Raw genomic sequence first — 22,458 nt, forward strand, 5'->3', positions numbered from 1 at the left:
ACACAGGTATTGCCAGGAGGACGGATGGATTGGGATATGGGTGCACACATCCTTCAGGTCTATGGAGCACATCCAATCGTTGGGTTGCAATAGGGGAAGAATGGACTTCAATGCCACCATCTTGAATTTCTCTTTGACAATTGATTTGTTCAATTCCTGCAGATCCAGGATTGGGCGATAGCCTCCTGATTTCTTGGGAATTAGGAAATATGGGAAGTAGAAGTCCTTGCAACGGGCCGCCTGAGGGATGTGTCTGATTGCACGTTTGACGCTGAAGTATGGTTATTTCCTGGGCTAGTTGGAGATTAAGTGTTGTTGATCCCCAAATGGCCAGATGAGGAAGTGTGGGTTTGGCTATGAATTGAAGTTGATAGCCGTTCCCTTACTATCTCCAGAACCACTGGTCCAATGTATGGCTTCCCAGGCTGAAAAACGAGCTCTGATCCTTCCCAGAGGTGCTTCTGTAGGAGTGGTGGTGGCCGGGCACTTAAAAAGAATTGTGTGGTCTTTAGTGGGGCTGCTGGTTGTTGCCGTTGAGACCTAGGTTTACCTCTGCTGTTGAGGGTGATGAGTTTGTGGTCTCTGATACGCAGAATACGAAGGTGTTCTGTATTGTTGATAAGAATGGCATGGTCTGCGTGAGAGTTGTTGCCTATGAGAAGACTGAAAATATCGTTTGGAAGCAGGAAACGTAGTTGGAAACCGTTAACGACTGAACTGCCAGAGCCTGGTCTTTAAGCTTGCTGACTGTGTCATGAAAATGTTCTCCAAACAGATTGTCTCCCTGCATGGCAAATTGGCCAATTTGTCAGGTAATTCTTCTTGTATGGCACTAGCCCTTAGCCAAGCAAATCTATGTGCCACAATCGCTGTAGCCAACACCCGTGATGAAGTTTCGAAGCCTTCGTATACTGCTCTTAATAGATGACGAGAGCACTCTTCCATATCTACCAGTGGAGAAGGAATAGTTGCCCCAGTTGATGTAAACATACCCTTAGTTGCCTGGATACATTCATACATATATTGTACCATATAAAACTGGTGATGATGGATGCGGGCGTTCAACATCGCATTCTGATAAATGCTTTTTGCAAAATCATCCAAACATTTGTTATCTCTCCCTGGGGAATTGGAGGCATGTGTTTTCGATTTCTTGGATCGTTGGAGTGCTGACTCAACCACTATGGATTCGTGTGGTAATTGTGGAGTAGAGAAAGCAGGTTTCTGCATTTTAAATCTGTCTTCCGTGAAACTGCTGGAATCGTGAAGGGGGTTTCCCACGATTTTTGAAGTACACTATGCAAAACCCCTTGGGAAGGGAGAGAGATGTAGGCTCCCCTGGGGTGTCAAAAATCTTTAATAGGCCCAGTGTCTCAGCTCTGGGTTCCGGCAGCTTCTGCACTTCCAAAAGTAAAATGGCCCCCATCTTATCCAAAAACTTAGGATAAGAAAGATCTTCCGGAGGAAAATAGGGTTCAGGTGGTTGTTCCGGCGGATCCGAAAGGTAGCCCGTAGAGGAAGTAGATGAAGTTGGAGAGGCCACAGAAACCTCGCGTGAAGAATGTGTGTGAGTTGGGGATGTAGGTGCTGGAGCTTCCAGTAACAGAGTAGGGTTTTCCAGAAGCGTATCCAGCGGCTTATCTGCCCCTGTAGGACTAGGTGGTTCCGGGGGTAAGGTGAAAGATGATTGTAAAGTCTTAAAGAAACCTGCTAAAGAATGTGACAAATCCCAAAAAGCTTGTTGGGTGTGTGGCGTCATGTGAGATAGTTTGTGATGTGATTCAAATGGTAACGGCTTGTGTGGTTCCAGTTTTAAAGGATCAGAGGTCTCGACCCTGGAACTCCTGGCGACGTCAGAGGGATCAGTATTGTGTTCCGACGGGCGTAAGGAGGATTCTCTTGTCCAATTGGATGAGGTGAGAGAATGTGAGGAGGTAGATGATGGCACCTGTATAATCTCCCTTTTAGATGGGCCTGCAACTCCCGACAGCTCAGTCTGACGAGATGAATCCGATGGCGACGGGCTTAAGGCAGATCTCAAACTGCTGGAATGTTTAGAGTGATGGCTGTGTTTATGTCAATGGGAACGTCTTTGATGACGTCTGGACGATGAAGAACTTCTATGGTGTTGTCTGGAACGTTTAGTATCATCCCGTGAGTGACCCAAAGAAGGTGGTCGCCTCAGCGAGGAATCCATGGAGGTTGATAGTCTTGAAGAAGAATGTTTCCTCTTCAATGAAGAGATCTGGCTCGTGCCCTTGCTTGTTTGGGGTCTGTGTGTTATCTAGAGCCCGTGACACTGTATCATGCGCCGCCCCCGCATCGGAGTCAGGGACGGGTGCTCCGTCCCCGGATGCTCAAATGCCGGCGCCGGATACGTCGATCTCGGCTCCAGATTCGATGTCTTCGGCTTCAACTGCTTCGGTTTCGGCTCCGAATGAGCTGGACTCTGCTCCGGATGTGCCAGCTTTGACTGAATTGGGTCCTGTTTTGGTTCCCGGCGCTGCGTCGTCTGTGCCGGAGACTCTGAATGCGCCGTCTTCCGCACCGTGTCCCCCTCCTGTTGTCTCTTTTCTGGCGCCAGCATCACCGATTGCGCCCTCGACGCCCTCCAGTTTTTTTTTTTGTTTTTTTTTTTAAACCGGGGCTAAGTCTCGCTTCCCTGTACTGTGAAGCAGTGGGGGCAGACTGACTAGCGTTATGCGGCCCAGAGCCCTGGTCTGTGCGCAGATCTTCCCGACGACGGTCGTCCTTACCTCCAGTCCTGGAGGCTTGAGGATCCCACTATGATGCTCTTTTCTTGGACAGGCCCAGCTGCTTAGCTGGGCCCGGAGAGGAGTGTGCCTCTGAAGGAGGGTTTCCTATTTTTAAGTCTCTCATTTTTAGGCCCTATGTCGTTGGGCCCGTGGGGACATCTGTCGACAGTATTTACAGTCTGACTGTGGTCCGGTCCCAGGCAGCGGTAACATCGGTCATGTCAGTCTGTGACCAACATGACCTTACCGCAGGAACACGGTTTAAACCCCCGAGGGTTTCTTTGACATCTTCGCTCAAGAAAGAAGAAAAATATGAGAGGAGAATCAAGCTCTGCATGCGCTCCCGCTCGCGGTAAAAACAGACTGAGGAGAGTCTGTTCTTTCCTGCACGGGAACTCTCGCGCAGCCACAGAGACTTAAAACTCTACACTCTGCTTAATAAAGCTCCACCTCCCGGGCCCTGATTGGCAGTTCCCATGACAGCATGGCTAATTCAGCCCTGCTATCAACGGGAAAACCAATACATCTTGAAAGATCTGGGGTATGAACAGGAACCAGAGTGATTCAGTTGGCTCTTCAGAATTTTCTCTCACTTCTCAGGGGTCAGGCTGTCAGAAATCTGTCTGACACTGCCACAGCAGTAGCATTTGTAAATCATTAAGGAAGGACCAAGAGTACTCAAGTCATGGAAAAGATGGACTTGATTCGGTAAGCAGAAAAAAAATCTTAAGATGTCCGCTTCTCATATTGGGGGAGTGGAGAACTTTTATGCAGATTCTCAGTGACAATGTAGGTCAAACCCTGCAAGTGGACGCTGTCCCTGAAGGTATTCGATCTCATAGTGACCAGTGGGGATTCCCTTGGATGGACCTGATGATGATGGACAGCAATGTGAAGATGCCCCAGTTTTACAGCTGAAGACTAGGTCTGGGTGCTTTGATTCAGCATTGGCCACAAGAGGCAATTCTGTATGTTTTTCCTTCATTGTGTTTCTTGAACAAGTCATTCAAAGGACTGATCATCATCTAGGCTTAGTGGTTCTGGTGGCTTCAGATTGGGCCAAGGTGTCCTTGGTATACAGACCTTGTCAGGTTGTTGGACAAAAAGTCATTACAGCTTCCACAGCACAGGGACCTGCTTTTGCAGGGTCTTATCCTTCATGAAGATCTGGACTGGTTTTGTCTTACAGCTTAGTCCTGGAAAGGTCTCTGTAAATCAAAAAAGGTTGTTCTCCTGAGGTGGTGGACACTTTTGAAGGTAAGGAAATCCTCTACCTCCTTGGCTCATGTTTGAATCTGGAGGGTTTTTGACTGGTATTTTGCAACCAGATAGTTCCTAGGAGTGCATCAGTGCCATGTATTGTGGATTTCTTAGAGGAAGGTCTGGTTAAAGACCTAGTGCTTATTTGTTTGAAGGTGCAGGTTGCGGCGATCACATGCTATCAAGATTGTGTTTTAGGGAGGCCATTATTGTATTCAGATTTTTCTCATTTTTTGGGATAGGTTAAGCATATTAGGCCTCCCATTCAGTCTTGGAATCAAAATCTGTTATTTTTTTCATTCTTAGCAGGCACACAGTTTGTGCCTATTAGGGAATTTTAATTGAAGTTACTTACCTTTAAGATGGTTTTTCTGGTGGTAATTTGTTCCAAAGACGATCTTGGAGTTACAAGTGCTTTCCTGCAGGGAATCCTTTTTAGTTATCTTCAGGGATATGGCTCAAATTCGCACAGCACCTTCCTTTCTCCCTAAGGTGGTATCACCGTTTCATTTGAATCAGGCATTTTTTTTTTTGTCTTCCTTTAGGAAACATATAGAAGGGAGAGAATATAGGACTCCATGTCATAGATGTGCAGAGAGTGCTTTTGAGGTATCTAAAGGTACAAATGAGTTTCAAAAATCTGATTATCTTTTTGTGTTGTTCAGTGGCATTAGGAAAGCTGAAGCCACCATTGCACGTTGGATAAGAGAGATTATTGTGGCAGTATTGGAGAAATTACTTACCTGATAATTTCGTTTTCCTTAGTGTAGACAGATGGACTCAGGACCAATGGGTATTGTGCTCTTCTGCTAGCAGATGGGAGACTGAGTCAGATTTCAAAGCAGACGTCACTCTAGATATACCCCTGCAGTAACCTCAGCTCTTCAGTATTCTCTTTGAAAAGCCATTGTGGATATATCTTTGCTTAAATAACTTGATTAAACTTGAGTGAAACTTGAACTGGTTCAACTAATTTCCAAACTGGAGACTGCCAGTGCACTCAACCAATTAACGCCGACACCGGACAAACTGTGGGTGTCTTAACCTAGGGGTAGGCTGCGGCTTACACATATTTGCTTAGTCTTGAGGTTTGCTATCCGAGGTTCTCCTTTTCTGGGACAGCCATGCTGAGTCCATCTGTCTCCACTAAGGAAAACAAAATTATCAGGTAAGTAATTATCTGGTAAGTAATTTCTCCATTTCCTAGTGTGTAGCCAGATGGACTCAGGACCAATGGGATGTACAAAAGCTACTCCCAGACAGGGAGGGAGGCTGCCCGTGGCCCACTTAATACTGCCTTTGCGAAGGCTGCATCTTCTCAGGTCTGAACATCCAGGCAGTAGAACCTGGAGAAGGTATGTATGGAGGACCACGTCGCCACTCGACAGATCTCGGCGGGTGACAGCAGCTTGGTTTCTGCCCAAGAGACTGCCTAGGCCCTCGTAGAATGAGCTTTAACCTGTAGAGGTAAGGGCTTTCCTGCCTCTATGTAGGCTGCCTTGATTACTCCTTTGATCCAGCGGGCTATGGTCGCCCACGAGGCCGCTTCTCCTTGTTTCTTCCCGCTGTGAAGAACGAATAATCGGTCTGTTTTGCACACCTGTTCCAATCTTTACAGGTACCGCACTAGGAGTCTGCCCTCATTTAGATGGCGAAGAAGGCGTGGAGTCCTTTGTTCATCCGGAGATGGTAGTGAAATGGTTTGGTTCAAGTGAAACTCTGAAACCACTTTCGGCAGGAAGGAGTGGACAGTGCGCAGTTGTATGGTTCCAGTCATGAAACTAAGGAACAGTTCCCGACTAGCCTGTAGTTCGGAGATGCGACGAGCTGAACATATTGCCACCAGGAATGCAGTCTTCAATGTTAAGAGGCATAGTGACAGACCGCGTGTTGGTCTGAAGGAAGCCCCTGCTAGGAAGTCTAATACTAGATTGAGATTCCATAGAGGCACCGGCCACTTTAGGGGTGGTCGGAATTGTTTAATCCCTTTTAGGAAGTGGGACAGGTCCAGATGGGTTGATAGCCGGATATAGTCCACTTCGGCTCTGAAGCAGGCCAGTCCGGCCACTTGGACCTTGAGGGAATTGAGTGACAACCTCTTCCTTCATACCGTCCTGTAGGAACTCCAGAATCATGGGAATCTTGGCTGTCCACGGGAGAATACCACGGTCCTCACACCAGGCTTCGAATACTCTCCAGATCTGTATGTATGACAGGGATGTGGAGAACTTGTGCGCTCGGAACAGGGTGTCAATCACGGCCTTTGAGTAACCGTGCTTCTTCAGGCGAGTCCTCTCATGGGCCAGACCGTAAGAGAATCAAGATGGATCTTCATGGAGAATCAGACCCTGCCGGAGAAGATCCCTGTGTGGAGGTAGGTACAGAGGATTCCCTGCAAGGAGTCTTTGCATGTCTGCGTACCATGGTCGTCTTGGCCAATCCGGGGCCACTAGTAGAACTAGTCCTCTGTGATGTTCTATCTTGCAGATGACCCTGCCCAGTAGTGGCCATGGAGGGGAAGGCGTACGGTTAAGTCTTCCTCTGGCCAAGTCTGGACGAGTGCGTTGATTCCTTGGGATTGTGGCTTTCATCTGCAGCTGAAGAACCTGGGACTTGGGCACCGAGACAGGTGGCCAGTAGATCCATGGCTGGGAGGTCCCAGCGATTTACTATCAGTTGGAAGGCTGTGGTTGACAGCGACCATTCCCCCGGGTCCAGGCTCTCTCTGCTGAAAAAGTCTTCTGAGACGTTGTCTTTTCCTGCGATGTGGGAGGCAGAGATCCCTTGTAGGTTTATCTCCGTCCATGTCATGAGAAGGTCTATCTCCCGAGACACCTGCTGGCTCTTGGTTCCTCCCTGGCGGTTGATGTAAGCAACCGTTGTCATGTTGTCCAACTCTGAGGCATAGATTCAGCCTCAGAGTCTGTGGCTGAATCGCAGGCATGCTAGTCTGACTGCTTGAGCTTCCAGGCAGTTTATGTTCCATTCCGCCTCTTCCCTGTTCCATTGTCCCTGGGCCATCAGTTCCTGATAGTGGGCTCCCCACCCTCGCAGGCTCGCATTCATGGTGAGCAAGATCCAGTTCGGTGGGGATAGGGCTTACTCTTCTGCTTAGGTGGTCTTCCTGTAGAGGCGAATTGAGTAGTCCTGGGACAGTGGGTTCCTTCGTGACAGTAAGGAGCGCTGGAGAGGTCAAATATGGGCCCTTGCCCATGGGACGACCTCCAGGGTTGATGCCATGAGGCCGAGGACTTGAAGATAGTCCCAATCCTTGGGGCATGCATTGGTCATCAATCGTAATTGTTCCATCAGTTTCCTTCTCCTCGGAGGAGGGAGGAAGACTTTATTCTGTTTGGTGTTGAATCAGTCCCCCATGTACTCTAGCGATTGAGAGGGCTGCAGACTGTTCTTGCCTGTGTTCACGACCCAACCGAGTTCCTGCAGTAGGCTCTGGACTCTGCTGGTCACCTGCCAGCTCTCTTCCGAAGGCTTTGCCCCGATTACCCAATCGACCAGGTAAGGGTGTACTAAGACCCCTTCCTTCCTCGATGTTGCCGCCACGACTACTATGATTTTGGTGAAAGTTCTGGGGGCAGTTGCTAGGCTGAAGAGTAGCGCTTGGAACTGGTAATGGTGACCCATTATCACAAAGCGCAGGAAGCGCTGGTGATCCAGATGGACTAGTGTTGCATCCGGTCTCAGACGGCTTCGACCTCTGTGCCTCACCTTTCTCTCTGCTCTCCCCGCTAGCCTTGGGAAGATGGCTACTGCCGCGTCTGCATGCCACTCTCTTCGGCGTCCCCGGAACAGCAATGGCAAGGCAATCCGCCATGTTTCTCCTGAGGGCCTCCTAGGGTGAGCACGCGCACGCCACCCACATCTTTATCCACGTCATGGCGGGAACCTCGGGGGCATCCCCCTCGAGTGACATCACGCCATCCGGGTATTTAGCCTGCCCTTCGTTTGCTAACAAATCGAGTTAGCAAGGATTGGACTTGTCCGGTCTAAGCTACTCTGCCGCTTCCCTGCTGCCGCTGGAAGCTCTCTCTGCCCTTCGGGGGTAATTCTCTAACCTGGGTATCCGCTCCTCGGGAGCCCTTTGCTTTCTTTCAGGTACCTATCAGGGGATCAGGTACTCGCTCCTCGAGGGCCTGCTCTCCCTGCCTCTGTGCCTGTATTCAACTACTTCTGCCTGCTGGGATCTCCATCTATACAGCTACCAACTTAATGAGTAAACTAACATTGTCAGTCTGCCTCATCTATAGATCAGCACTGGGAACCTGCATCCTGCACTCCCTATACTATCATTGCCGAGGGCCCCAGGACTGCTACCTCTGGATCACCTCACTACTGCCACCTCTGGTGGTATTATTCTGCTGTATAATAAAAGACAAATCTCTGTGTTTGCGTGTCTAGAGTCTAGCCTAGTACTGTGGATCCTCATGGGGCTCCTCCCAGTGGGAGTGGTCATCACCACAGTACCCAAGAATCCACTCCAACACCTCAAAACCATAACAACTAGGATGTGAAGGTAGGCTTCAGAAAGATCCAGAGAGGTTAGAAACTCTCCCGGTTGTACTGCCATTATTACGGAGCGAAGAGTTTCCATGCGGAAGTGTAGAACCCGCAGATGACGGTTGACGTTTTTGAGATCCAAGATGGGCCGGAATGATCCTTCCTTCTTGGGAAGGATAAATAGATGGAATAGTGCCCCGTATTTTGTTGGGGCGTGGGAACCGGAGTTATTGCCTTCAGACTGAGTAGTCTTGTTAGAGTGGTTTCTACTGCCAGTCTCTTGGAGTGGGAGTGGCAGGGTGACATCATAAATTTGTCTCGAGGGATGCTGCGGAACTCCAGAGAGTAACCTTCTCGAACGATATTTAGAACCCATTTGTCCACTATCTCGACCCATCTTTGGTAGAAGACGGCAAGTCGACCCCTTATATCCTCTTCCTGTGGATGGGTCGGCCCATTCTCATTGTGGAGCAGTGCTGGAGCCTGCCCCGGGCCTGCTCCTCTCTTGGTCTCTCTGTTCCGAAAGGGCTGGGACCTTCCGGAAGGATAAGGTTCCTGGAACTGCGAGCTCCTGTAGGGTCTAAAGCACTGCGATCCTCTGCCCTTGGTTCTTCTGGGGGAGGGATGCCGAGATCTTTTACTCCTATCTTTCGGTAGCCAAGGCACTGGGGATTCACCCCATTTGCTGGCTAACTTCTCCAATTCGCTTCCGAACAAGAGAGATCCTTTAAAAGGCATTCTTGTGAGATTCGCTTTAGATGTGGCGTCTGCAGACCAATTTCGCAGCCATAGTTGTCTTCTGGCTGCCACTACCGAGGCAAGGCCCCTGGCTGAGGTGCGCACCAGGTCTGAGCTTAGGTCCGTGAGGAAGGCTGCTGCAGGTTCCACTGCCTCACCGGTATGCATTCCGGAGTTATTTGCCTCTCTCGAGAGGAGCAAGCAGGAACGTGCCACCAGTGCGCAGCAGGATGCAATCTGCAGTATCATTGCTGTTGCATCGAAGGCCTGCTTAAGGATGGATTCCAATAGTCTGTCTTGAGTATCCTTCAATTCGGCCCCTCCCTCAACGGGAATCTTTATTTGCTTTGAGACGGCACAGACCATAGCGTCCACTTTCGGGAAATGCAGGCGTTCCTTGGTCGCTGGTTCTAGAGGGTATAGGGCTTCCAAGGCCCGACCCACTTTGAAGCTGGCCTCCAAAGAATCCCATTCCAGGTCAATGAGTTCCTGGATGGCTTCCATCATTGGAAAATAGCATGAGGCCCTAAGAAGGGACACCAAGATAGGGGTTCTTCTTTAGTTCCGCCATAGGGTCCGTGCCAGGAATACACAGTGTCTTCAGAGTCCGGGAAACAAGGGCTGGTAATTCGTCCTTGTGGAAGAAGCTAAGCATGGTTTGGTATGGTTCCATTCCTGGAGGGATTTCTCCTTCTTCCAGGGAGTCACTCATCATCTGAGGTGTCTGGGTCCCTGTTAGGGAAGTTCTTGGTTAGGTGAGGCATGTCTCGAGGCATCCGAGCTGGGCTGGGAGGATCTTGTGCTTCTGGCAGGGGTTGAGCCTGGGGCGCAGCTGGGGCTGATTGTGCCTGAACAAAGGCTTGCATCCCTTGGAAAAATTCCAACCAGGAGAAGGTCCCTGGGTCCATGTTAATCCCAGGGGGAGTCAGAGTAGGGGTCCCAGATGTGCCCTCCTGTGGGGAAGCCATCTCGGAGATGCATAGGTCAGGAGAGCTATCGTCAGTAGTTCCAGAAACATCTCTCGACAGTAACGGACCAGGCTTTGGTTCCCCCTGGGCTTCTTCGCAATTTTGACACAGGCAGGACTCCAATTCAGGCTGTGCGGCTCTTATGTGGCAGGCTGTGCAAAGAGTGCCTTCTGGCCTCCTTGGGCGCTGGTGCCATTGTCCCTATGTGTTTGCGCGCGTGCAGCTGTAAACGTGGCTGTGCGCTCAGTTGTGCACACCCAAGTTAGGTGCATCGGCCGCCTGGCCTGCCCCTCGTGTACTGCCGGTCAAGAAGGGAAGATGGCGCAGACGACCCCCACGTGTTAGACGGCGCCCCCTGAGGGTCTCCACGTGTGTGGACCCTTGCACAGGATCGGGGCCTAGCCCAACCAAGGCTGCTCAACCCAATCGGTGCTCCCTTCTAACCTCGCCTGGTCTCGGCGCTTACCGATCGTGTGCCAAACGGTCTCCAGCTGCGGGGGGGGGGGGGGGGGGGGGGGTGGGAGAGGGAATTACTTTCACCATCGCACTCATTTCTGCACCCGCTGCCTTTCAGCCACTCTGGGGGCTAAGTCCATGCCGGGAACTGGCTACCAGACCAAGGCACACCTCTGAGGGATATCGAAGATCATCTCAGGAATTCTCGACTGGGGAGGGACCCTTAGATAGCACCGCAGGAGAGCGGGGCTCAATCTTCCTTAAGGTAAATTTTGTTTCTTCTTTGCTGAAATGCTTAACACTATTCTAGTGTGTGGGATAGTGTCCGCATCTGCTAGGAGACAGAGATACTGAAGAGCTGAAGTTACTGCAGGAGTATATCTAGAGTGACGTCAGCTTTGAAATCTGACTCAGTCTCCCATCTGCTAGCAGAAGAGCACAATACCCATTGGTCATGAGTCCATCTGGCTACACTCTAGGAAAATGTGGATAAGGGCAAGCCTTTACTGAAACAGATATTCTACTAGAACTTAAGTGGCATCATGGGCAGAGTTATATTTGGTTTCTCCACAGGAGATCTGCAAGGCAGTGATATAGTTTTCTTTACATTATTTTTCCAAGCATTATCGTTTGGATGTGAGAGCAAGAGAGGAGGCTACCTTTGCTGAAGAAAGGGTTTATAGCTGGGTTGGAGGTGTCCTGCCCTGTTCTGAAATAGCTTGGATACATTCCATTCATTTGGACTGGTCTGACTGGATGAAGGGGAATGTGAAATCCATTGCATTTGATGGTCCACAGGCTAATCCCGCGAACCACCACATTCAGCGTGGCAGGTCACCAGTCCGGGGTTGTCAGGCTCCCAAACAGCGCGGCCGCTGCCCTCTTCGCAGCCGATGTCGCCAAACACTTGCATAGTGCAGGTTTCCTTAGGCGTGCACCTTAGGACTGAATTTAAAGGGACCTTCAGGAGCCCCCTCCCCTGTGGCTCCTATTGATAACATCAGCCAGCTAAGGCCTATAAAAGGACTCCAAACCTTAACTTCCTCGCTTTGGCAACAGGTTGACTCCACTAGAGTAATGATTTGCCTCTGTGTGTTCCTAGTTCCTCCTGTGTCTCTTTCACGATTGTGTTCCTGAGTTCTTTGTCCTGTTTCTGGTTTCTGTGTGGCAGTCTAGTCTGAGTTCTAAGTCCCTGTCTTCTTCATGGTCAGTCTTCCCCCTCGTCTTGTCTTCAGCGTCTTCTTCCTGCTTGTGTGGCTGCTTGTTCTCCTGCTCCCTCTTCGCTCCTCACCTCTTTGGATGGTCTTCTGGCTTTGACTTCAGATTGGATCCTGGTACTGCTTGACCTCCGCCTGCCACTGACCATAGCCCAAACTATGACACTGAGCGAACTCAGTCTGAACTTGACTTTGATCACCTGCCGCCTCCCCGGACTACTGCTAGATTTTGAATTCGCTCCTCTTCTGTGGCTGGCCGGTACTTCTTGACTCAAAAGATCTTCACCTCCACAGAGGCCCGAGCCTAAGTCCAGCCGACCCCAGCACCCAAGGGCTCAACCTAAGGAGAATGTGGACTGATATTGGTGAAGCTAAAGTTGGGCCTCTGTTTCAGCCAATTCCACCTGCTGATGGCACCAACTCCACCTCGGCCTAAGGGTCCACACCCATAATATTATTCTTACCTGATAATTTTCTTTCCTTGAATCCAGTCAGAACAGTCCAGAACCCATCCAGTTTTTTCTTCTGCCAATTATTTCTCTCTTTCAGCCCTTAAGTGGATGAAGCTGGTTTAAATTCTAATGATGTTAAAAAGGTAGGCTCAGTGTTCAGATCTATATATCGTTTTTGGAAATCCCTCTGATTTATAGGGGGTTAAACTGGTTAGAAATTAACTTATTACATGTAATACTGGCAGGCTGAGATGGGCACGAATGGCTAGAAGGAACAACATCGGCAAAGCTGTTGATCTCCATCTGCTGGTTGTTGGGCATAACCCATTCATCTGGGCTAGTCTGACTGGACTCAAAAGGAAATTATCAGATAAGAATAAATTTCACCTTTTATATGGTTTAAAACAATAATCCTAAAAAAAAACAACACACATACAACCAAATCCCAATATCCTAAAAAAGGAACAAATTGTTGAACAATGACATTTTATGAGTGTGCAAATATTAGTGCAGGAAAATTTTGAGGCCATCAGCTTTGTAACAATCTGTTTGCAAGCTAAGAAAGGTTGCTGCATAGTTAAATTTTAATTTATGAAAACTTTTTATCAGCCAAGTCTGAAATTAATAAGGGCACAGAGATAAGTCAGACCATGCTAATTGCAAAACTGCTTCTTACCTTTAGGTGTAGGAGCCGTTGTTCCAAACCTGAGAGGGCAGGAAAGGGAGAAGAAAGAAAAATGAGGACTTCTATAAACAAAAGTACAAACAGCCACCTACAAACAATATGATTTTGAGGCCAAAATATAAATCAGATATTTTCTGGAATTTATTCCCATTCATCTGCCTTAGCAAGGCCAGTTTATTCATTCTGACCTGGTTCTCATCCAGTAATTAAGATCTGAAAACCAGAACTGACTAGCCTGTTTCTTATGACCTAGAGCAAAGTCCCATATACAGGTCATATACTGCTGGAGCCCACTGACACAAAGTGAATATTGTATTCCTCCAAACCTGTTACCAATGCCTTGCTATATTAGATGTCCGTACATGAGCACTAGCTTCAGCACTACCTCCCTAGGGCTGTTTGGACTGCTTATTTGAGGGTTGATGTAATAAGCCGTACGTTAAAACTGTGCACATGCTATAAAAAAAAAAAATTAATTCCTGATGCAGTAACTTAATGTTATGCCAATGCATCAGGAGTTTAAAAAAAAAAAACAAAACAAAACACGCAAAGTAACCCAAAAATCGCAATAAAAAAATGCTTAGCACCTAAAAACAATTTATGCACACAAACCAAGTTTTCTGTGCAGAAAATATGATTTTGTACTCATAATCCATGTTTTCTGCATGTAAATCCAGAGTACAGGATCCCCCACACCTCAAACTCCAAGTTCAGCCACAGCGACACCGGCCCTGAGAACCTTTTTAACTCCTGGTCAGAAGTTGAGTAGTTTGGAGCATTAAGGAAACATATATTAAGTTTATACACCTCTCTGCTTTTGGAGGAGGGCAGGGAATAGCTAAAGCCTTCATTAGCATATTTACATATGAGGATGTTTAATAAAACAGTTTCCCAACAAAATGAAGCTGAAAAAGAAAACAAGTATACTTCCCTGCCACTGTCTTTATAGGGACCTCCGGTCAAGTATAGCGAGAGCGCCACTTGGGAAAAGCAGCGTCGCTTACCTGTATCAGGTGTTCTCCGTGGACAGCAGGATGTTAGATCTCACACATGGATTACAGCATCGGATGGAGCTCGGCACAGAGCTTTATTCTTAAAGAATCTAGAACTTTCAAATATGCCCTACTGAGCATGTGCAGCTATAGTCCGTCATCAACCTGCTCCTTAGGCAGAGTCCCTCAGTCCATAATATAGCTAATATGTGGAGAAACCAACTCCCAGGGGAGGCGGTGGGTTTCATGAGGACTAACATCCTGCTGTCCTCAGAGAAGGAGAAATTACTACTTATCTGATATTTTCCTTTTCTTTAGTACAGATAGGTGGATCCAGAACCAGTGGGTTATGCACCTCTACCAGCAGATGGAGATGGCGGCAAAGCTGACATCATGGTATATATATACCCCTGTGCCTGCCAGTATTCTCTGCAAAAGCCAACCGTGGACAAACTAACAAAAACTTGATTATTAAACAACCACTCCAGAACTCAGCCAACAGGAAGCCACTGAGCTCAGGCAAGTCATGCAATAATTCTAGTCAGGGGACTGGATTGACACTTACCAGTACTCCCTGGAATTCTCAGCTATTCTGGATCACCATTCAGCAGCTAAGGCAGGAAGGTGGATCCACCTATCTGTACTAAAGAAAAGGAAATTATGAGGTAAGTAGTAATTTCTCCTTTCTTAGCATTCAGACAGGTGGTTCCAGAACCAGTGGGATGTACCAAAGCTACTTCCAAACAGGGCAGGAGATTGCCTGCGGTCCAGTCAAAACTGCATGTGCGAAGGCTGCGTCCTCCCGGGCCTGCACATCCAGGCGATAATGCCTGGAAGAGGTATCTAAGTTAGACCATGTCGCAACTCAGCAAATCTGAACAGGAGACAGCAATCTAATCTCTGCCCGTGACACTGCCTGAGCCCTAGTGGAATGAGCCCTAACCCGACTAGGCAACAGCTGCTCAGCATCCACATATGTGGCCGTGACAGCATCTTTAATCCAGCAACCTATTGTAGCCCGCGACGCCGGTTCACCCTGTTTACTTCTACTATGGAGTATAAACAGCCGGTCCGTCTTCTTGAGAGTTTCAGAAACCTCCAAATACCTCAAGATATGACTCTTAACATCCAAGCTTCATAATAGGTGATATTCATCCACATCTCTTTCTCTGTCCAGAGTCGGCAGGGAAATTGATTCAAATGAAAATCTGAGACTCCTTTGGCAAAAAAAAAAAAAAAAAAGACAGAACAGTATGTGTCTGTATCGCCCCCGGAGTCGCTCTCAGGAATGGCTCCCAGCAAGGCTTGTTGTGTTTCGAAGATTCTTCGTGCAGAACTGCCAAAAGAACCACTGTTTTCAACGTAAGTAACCTCAAGGACAGGCTACACAGCGGTTGGAAGGGGAAACCCGCCAGGAAATCCAAAACCAGATTAAGACTGGCAACTACAAGGGAGGACAAATATGCTTCACACCTTTTAAGAAGCGAGCCACATCTGGATGAGCCTACAAGGGTCCACCATTCACCTGACCTTGAAAACAGCAGAGAGCTGCCACTTGTACTTTCAATGAATTAAGAGCTAAAACATTTTTTCAATCCATCCTGCAAAAACTCCAGAATGAGTGGGATCTTAACTGAATGAGGAAGGACCCCTCGATTGTCACAACAAGCCTTAAACACTCGCCAAACCTGTACATAAGCTAAGGAAGTGGAGAATTGTTTTGCTCATAGCAAGGTGGCAATCACCGCAGTGGAATACCCATGCTTCAGCATCTGAGCCCTCTCAAAGCTATACCATAAGACAAAATGGAGTCGGATCTTTGTGAAGAAAAGGGCCCTGTCACAGCAAATCCCTTTGAACTGGTAATTGGATAGGATGGTCCGCCAGGAGCCTTTGCAGATCTGCATACCATGGCCTCCTGGGACAATCTGGTACCACCAGAAGTACCATCCCCGTGTAACTCTCGATCCTCCAAATGATTCTGTCCAACATGGACCACGGGAGAAAGACATATATAAGAGTTTGTCCACTGGCCACTCCTGTACAAGAGAATCGATGCCCAAGTACTTTTGGTCTCTCCTGCAATTGAAGAAGCAAGAAACCTTCACACTGTGAGATGTCGCCAGAAGGTCTAGAAACAGGAGACTCCAGTGGTCCACTATGAGCTGGAATGCCTCGTTCGACAATTCCCATTCTCCTGGGTCCAGACTGTCTGCTGAGAAAATTGGCTCTTACATTGTCTTTTCCTGCAATGTGGGAGGCTGAGATCTGAAGATTTACTTCTGCCCATTCCATGAGTTGGGCTATTTCCTGCGACACTTGCTGGCTCTTTGTTCCTCCTTGGCAACTGATGTAAGCCACTGTCATGGCATTGTCCGACATTATCCAGACTGCTCAACCCTGCAACCGGCCCACAAATCATAAGCATGCCAACTGGCCTGGGCTTCCAAGCGATTGATGCTCCAGAGAGACTCTTCTGTACTCCAGCACCCTTGGGCCATCAACTCCTGAAAGTAGGCCACCCAATCCTGGAGGCTTGCATCTGTCATGAGTACTAGCCAGTCCGGTGATCATAGGGAAACTCCTTTCCTTATATTGTCCACTTGCAACCACCACTGCAACTGTATGCCCATTTTCACTGAAAGGTGAAGCCAAATCAATAGTCTTGAGACTGAGGACTCCAGCGAGCCAGCAGGGTGTTCTGAAGAGGACACATATGTACCCTCGCCCATAAAACGACTTCTAGGGTGGTTGCCATCAATTCAAGAACCTGTAGATAAGATCACACAGTCTGGCTCACCGATTCTGCCAATCGCACCTGTGCCATTAGCTTCTAAATGCTGATCTCCAGCAGGAACAGTCTGCCTTGCTTCGTGTCGAAGCGAACACCTAGGTACTCCAGTGTTGGGATGGCTGCAGCTTGCTCTTGGCCAGGTTCACCACCCAACCTAGTTCCTGCAATAAGATCACCTTGCGTGAGACCAGAGGCTTTCTTCCAGACTCTTAGTGAGAATCAGCCAATTGTCCAAGTACGGATGAACGAGAATGCCATCCTTTAACACTGCCGCAACCACCACCATAACTTTGGAAAAGGTTCTGGGCGCGATGGCCAGACCAAAAGGTAGCACCCAGAACTGATAGTGTCGCCCCAACACAGCAAAACATAGAAAATCGCTGATGCTCCAGTTGGATGGGAATATGAAAGGTACGCTTCTGACAAACCCAGTGACATCAAAAATTCACTATACTGCCATTATCACTGAGCAAAAGGTTTCCATGCAAAATCGAATCATCCGCAAATGAAGGTGGACTCCCTTGAGATCTAGGATGGGGCGAAAGGAGTCTTCCTTCTTCGGCACAACGAAGTAAATGGAATATCCACTCATATTTTCTTGAGACCTGGGCACTGGGACTACAGTCTGCAGGCTGAGGAGTCTTGATAACATACCCTCCACTGCTGGTCTCTTCTGCGGAGAGTTGCATGGAGACAGCATGAAGACATCCCGAGGCACATGAAGAAACTCCAGAGTTTGACTGTCTCTTATCACCTCCAGCACCCATTGGTTTGACGTAATCTCAACCCACCTCCGATAAAATAAAGAGAGGCGTCTCCCTATCTCCTGTTCCCGGGGGTGGGTCGCAGCTGGATCCAAGGGAGCACAGCCCTTCCAAGGTTTGGTCCCCTTTAAAATTAGCTTCCGAGGCGCTCCATTCAAAATCAATCAATTCTTGAATAGCCTCCATAATAAGAAAGAAACATGAGTTTTTACGCAAAGAAGTCTAAATGGGATCTTTCTTTGGCTAAGACATGGAATCAGCCCCCGGTACTCCTAGCATCTTCAGTGTCTGGGAAATCAGAGCCAGTAACTTATCTCTATAAAAGAAATGCAACATAGATCTATATGGCTCCAGCACCAGAGGAATTTCCCCAACCTCCAAGGTTTCATCCTTGACACTTGGGTACCTATTGGAGTGACTCGTGGCAGGCCTAGATTTACTCAGACGCCTACCTGCAACACCAGGACTGGGGATCGGCAGACTGCGAGCTGAATTGCTATTAACTGGGGGAAACAATTGTACCTGAAGAAAAGACTGCAGCCCTTGAAAAAATTCCACCTAAGGGGCGTTGGTTCTGCACTCACTGAACTACCTTCCCCCACTGAAGAACGAGTTAGGGGGAAGGTAGTTCTCTTTTTCCATTCCCGCAACAAGCTGGGAAGGACCAGGCTTAGCAAAGTCAGATGGAGATAAGTCTCCTTGAACCTCCAAACAGTGCTTACACAAATTAGAGGGAATGCCAGGCTGAGATGGCCAAATTTAGCAAGCAGCACACAGGGTAAAGTGCTTAGGCTTCTTTGCTATTGGTGCCATAATAAACCACACATGCTAAACTGACTCTGACAAGAGTGCACACCCGGCTGAACTGATTGCTTGAATGGACTGGATGCCCCAAAAATTAGACATCCAAAAATTAGGCACCCAATATAACCCATCAGCTGGACGCCCAATTGTTTGTGCATCAAACTTTTAGGCACACTGAAGCACATCACTGTGCTTCCAACTAAGCGCCTCCAGGCACACTACCAAGCGCTCCAGAAGGCGTCCTATGAGCACAACTGGGCATCCATATGCGTCCAACCGGGTGTACAGCTAGGTGCACAATTAGACACAAAGCCCTGGCATCCAGCCAGGCGTTTAGCATGAACCAACATCCTGAAGCGGGCAGACTTATGCGTGTGGAAAAGCCTGCAAACACCGCCGCAGCATAGCACGCAGCAAAATTCGGCGCCTGAGAGCGTGGCCTAGCCTAAAGGACCGCTCTACCTGCCAGACTACCTGAGTTCCCCCAATTCCCCCGGAGGTGGGAACAGACTGACTGGCATGCCAAGTACGGAGACCAGAGGGAAGAGGAATCCCTAAAATCAACTCCCCCTCTTTTCAGTTTTTTTTGTTTGTTTTTTTACAGCTTAGTCCTCGCCAGAAAAAACAGCTACCAGACCAAGATACCCACCTGAGGGAGAATCCACCAAAATCACCTCAGGAAATCTCAACTAAGAAGGGAACATAAGGTATCACCACAAGAGAGTGGGGCAATACATTTCTATCCTTCTTTCTCCTTCTATTAAACGTCAATGCAATCCCCAGTAGGGAGATGCACATCTACCATCTGCTGGAGACTGTGAATACTGGCAGGCTGATATCAGTGCAAGGATATATATAATGTGACATCAGCTTTTGCTCTGTTTCCAACTGCTAATACATAAGAACATAAGATACGTTATACTGGGTCAGACCAAAGATCCAACAAGTCCAGCATCCTGTTTCCAACAGTGGCCAATCCAAGTCACAAGTACCTAGCAAGTACCCAAACATTAAATAGATCTCAAGCTACTATTGCAGCAGTTTATGGATTTTTCCTCTTGAAACCTTTTTTAAACCCAGTTACACTAACTGCTGTAACCGCATCCTCTGGCAATGAACTCCAGAGCTTAACTATGCGCTGAGTGAAAAAATAATTTTTCATTAGTTTTAAATGAGCTACTTGCTAACTTTAAGGAGTGCCCCTTAGTGCTTCTAAGAGAGTAAATAACCGATTTACATTAACTTTTTCAAGTTCTTTCATGATTTTGTAGACCTCTATCATATCCCCACCTCAGCTGTGTCTTCTCCAAGATGAACAGCCCTAACCTCTTTAGCCTTTCCTCATAGGGGAGCCATTCCATGCCTCTTGGTTGCTCTTCTCTGCACTTTCTTCAGTGCAACTATTTCTTTTTTGAGATGCGGCAAACAGAATTGTACACAGTATTCAAGGTGCGGTCCCACCATGGACAGATACAGAGGCATTATGACATCCTTCATTTTATTTGCCATTCCCTTCCTAATAATGTTGCTTTTTTTTTTTTTGACTGACAGCACACTGAGCCGAGGATTTCAATGTATTATCCAATATGATGCCTAGATCTTTTTCCTGGTTGGTAACTCCTAATATGGAAACTAACATTGTGTAACTACAGCAAGGGTTATTTTTCTCTATATGCAACACCTAGCACTTGTCTACATTAAATTTCATCTGCCAATTGATGTCCAATCTTCCAGTCTCACAATGTCCTCCTGCAATTTATCACAATCAGCTTGTGATTTAAATACTCTGAATAATTTTGTATCATCTGCAAGTCTGATTACCACACTTGTCGTATTCCTTTCCAGAGCATTTATAAATATATTGAAAAGCACAGGTCCAAGTACAGATCCCTGAGGCACTTCCACTGAGAAAATTGACCATTTAATCCTACTCTCTGTTTCCTGTCTTTTAACCAGTTTTTAATCCACAAAAAAGGACATCGCCTCCTATCCCATGACTGTTCAGTTTTTCTTAGAAGCCTCTAATGAGGGACTTTGTCAAATGCCTTCTGAAAATACACTACATCTACTGGTACACTGCATCTACTAGATCACATTTGTCCATGTTTATTAACCCCTTCAAAAAAAATGAAGCAGATTTGTTAGGCAAGACTTCCCTTGGGTAAATCCACGTTGACTGTGTTCCATTAAACCATGTGTTTCTATATGCTCCACGATTTTGATCTTTAGAATAGTTTCCACTATTTTTCCCAGCACTGAAGTCAAGCTCACTGGTCTATAGTTTCCCGGATCACCCCGGAGCCCTTTTTAAATATTGGGGTTACATTGGCCACCCTCCAGTCTTCAGGTACAATGGATGATTTTAATGATAGGTTTCAAATTTTAATTAATAGATCTGAAATTTCATTTTTTAGTTCCTTCAGAACCCCGGGATGCCCATGTTTGGCTAATAGGCATAATGAGCAGAAAACCCAAGCAACGATGGCAGGGTCTATGATAGACCCTACGTGCCAAAGCACCAGACAATGGCTGACCAGCAGGACAGCATCAAGAGTATCAGGGGATGAAAGGCAATCCCTGAATGGGATTACTAGCCCAAACCCCTGAGCAGAGAGATGTGTTAGGCCTGAAGCTCACCCACACTGTACCCTGTCAAGGGCAGGGCTATCCATCCTGTTTACAGAAGAGTTCAGGTGAGCAGGAAGGCACTTTGGGCAACCTGGTGAAGTGAGAAAAGAAAGGCGGGGGGGGGGGGGGGGGGAAACAAGATGGCTGCCCTGACTCGCTCATGAGACACCCGACCGAGCCCAGCCATTTTTGCCCCAAAAATGCCTCACTCTGGTAGAAAAAGAGGAGCAAGAGAGCGGGGTTTACCTGCACAATTGCCGGCTGTGGAGGCTCGGGGTCCAATGGACTTCCATGTCCGACATGGAGGAGTTAATCCGGAAGCAGGCTCGCTGGAGGAGAGCCAGCAAGTAGAGGAAGTCGGTTCGCTCCCTGAGCTGTCAATCTCTCTTTCCCCAAAGGAGCGGTGAGCCCCCTCCAACCCTGCTGAAGTACACGCACTGGGCCGGCCTAAGGGAGAGCTGGCTGAGAGATCTTGGAGACACTGCAGTGCCTCCTGATTAGGCGTTTTTTCAAACAGTGCCGAATAAGGATTCAGGAAAAGTGGGGGTTTCATCTGTCGACGGAGTAAAAAGGCAAGGGGAAGATTCAGCGTTTGCATAGGCAGTTTGCCAGTCTGTGGAACTGGTAAGACCTACATCTATTACTTTAGACTCTCTATGGGATGCTATCCAGGCTTTAAATTTGAATTTGGCTCACCAAATTAACTCTGTATTTAAATTCCTTCTCTATCCTGGATACTCGTATTAAACATGTGGAGGCAGAAGTGGTTGAGACAAAGAAGAATTTTGATTTAAATAAGGCTGAGATGGGAAAACTTATGAGTTTGCAACAAAATGTTATAAAGGAAAATCAAATGCTCGCCTACCGGCTGGAAAATTTAGAAAATCAATATGGGGGGAAAAATTTACGTTTTATTAATTTCCCCAAGGATCCTACTGTGGCCCCAAAAGAAATGTGGAAGAGATATTTAATGGAAAACTTGAAGATTCCAGAGAAAGCTCGGCCACTTATTTCTCGCATATATTATATACCTTCATTTAAGAAGGGCCCTGAAAATATGAATGAAGCATCGGAGTTTTCACCTATAGTTAAATCTCCCTTGAATGTAACAGTGCTTTTGGAAACCACCCAAAAAGATCTGGTTAAACCTGCCACATTAATAGTTTCCTTTCTGATGGAGTCTGATAAGGACTGGGTCCTTAGAATGTTTTTGCGCCATAGGTTGGAGCTTTTCCTGAATATGAAGATTCATGTGTTTCCAGACTTTTCAAAACAAACTCAAAAAAGGAGAAAGCAATTTTTGCTACTCAAACTGAAAGTCTTGGAGCTGGGTGCTTTCTTTATACTAAAGTTCCCATGTAAATGCCTGAAAGTTTCAGAATGCATCATGTCTTTTTCCAACCTCCTCAATTGTCCACCTTTCCATTGA

At 47.4% G+C, this 22,458-nt stretch overlaps 1 protein-coding gene across 1 annotated transcript in view; it reads right to left on the reverse strand.

Annotated features, from left to right (window-relative positions):
- Positions 1-22,458, reverse strand: part of SARNP (SAP domain containing ribonucleoprotein) — a 214,069-nt gene that overhangs the window by 166,143 nt on the left and 25,468 nt on the right. Inside the window, exon 7 of the mRNA XM_029594794.1 lies at positions 13,039-13,067. Within this exon, the coding sequence (XP_029450654.1) occupies positions 13,039-13,067 (29 nt within the window). The remainder of the gene's footprint in view (positions 1-13,038; positions 13,068-22,458) is intronic.

This window comes from Rhinatrema bivittatum, chromosome 3 (assembly GCF_901001135.1).
Source record: "Rhinatrema bivittatum chromosome 3, aRhiBiv1.1, whole genome shotgun sequence".
NCBI lineage: Eukaryota > Metazoa > Chordata > Amphibia > Gymnophiona > Rhinatrematidae > Rhinatrema > Rhinatrema bivittatum.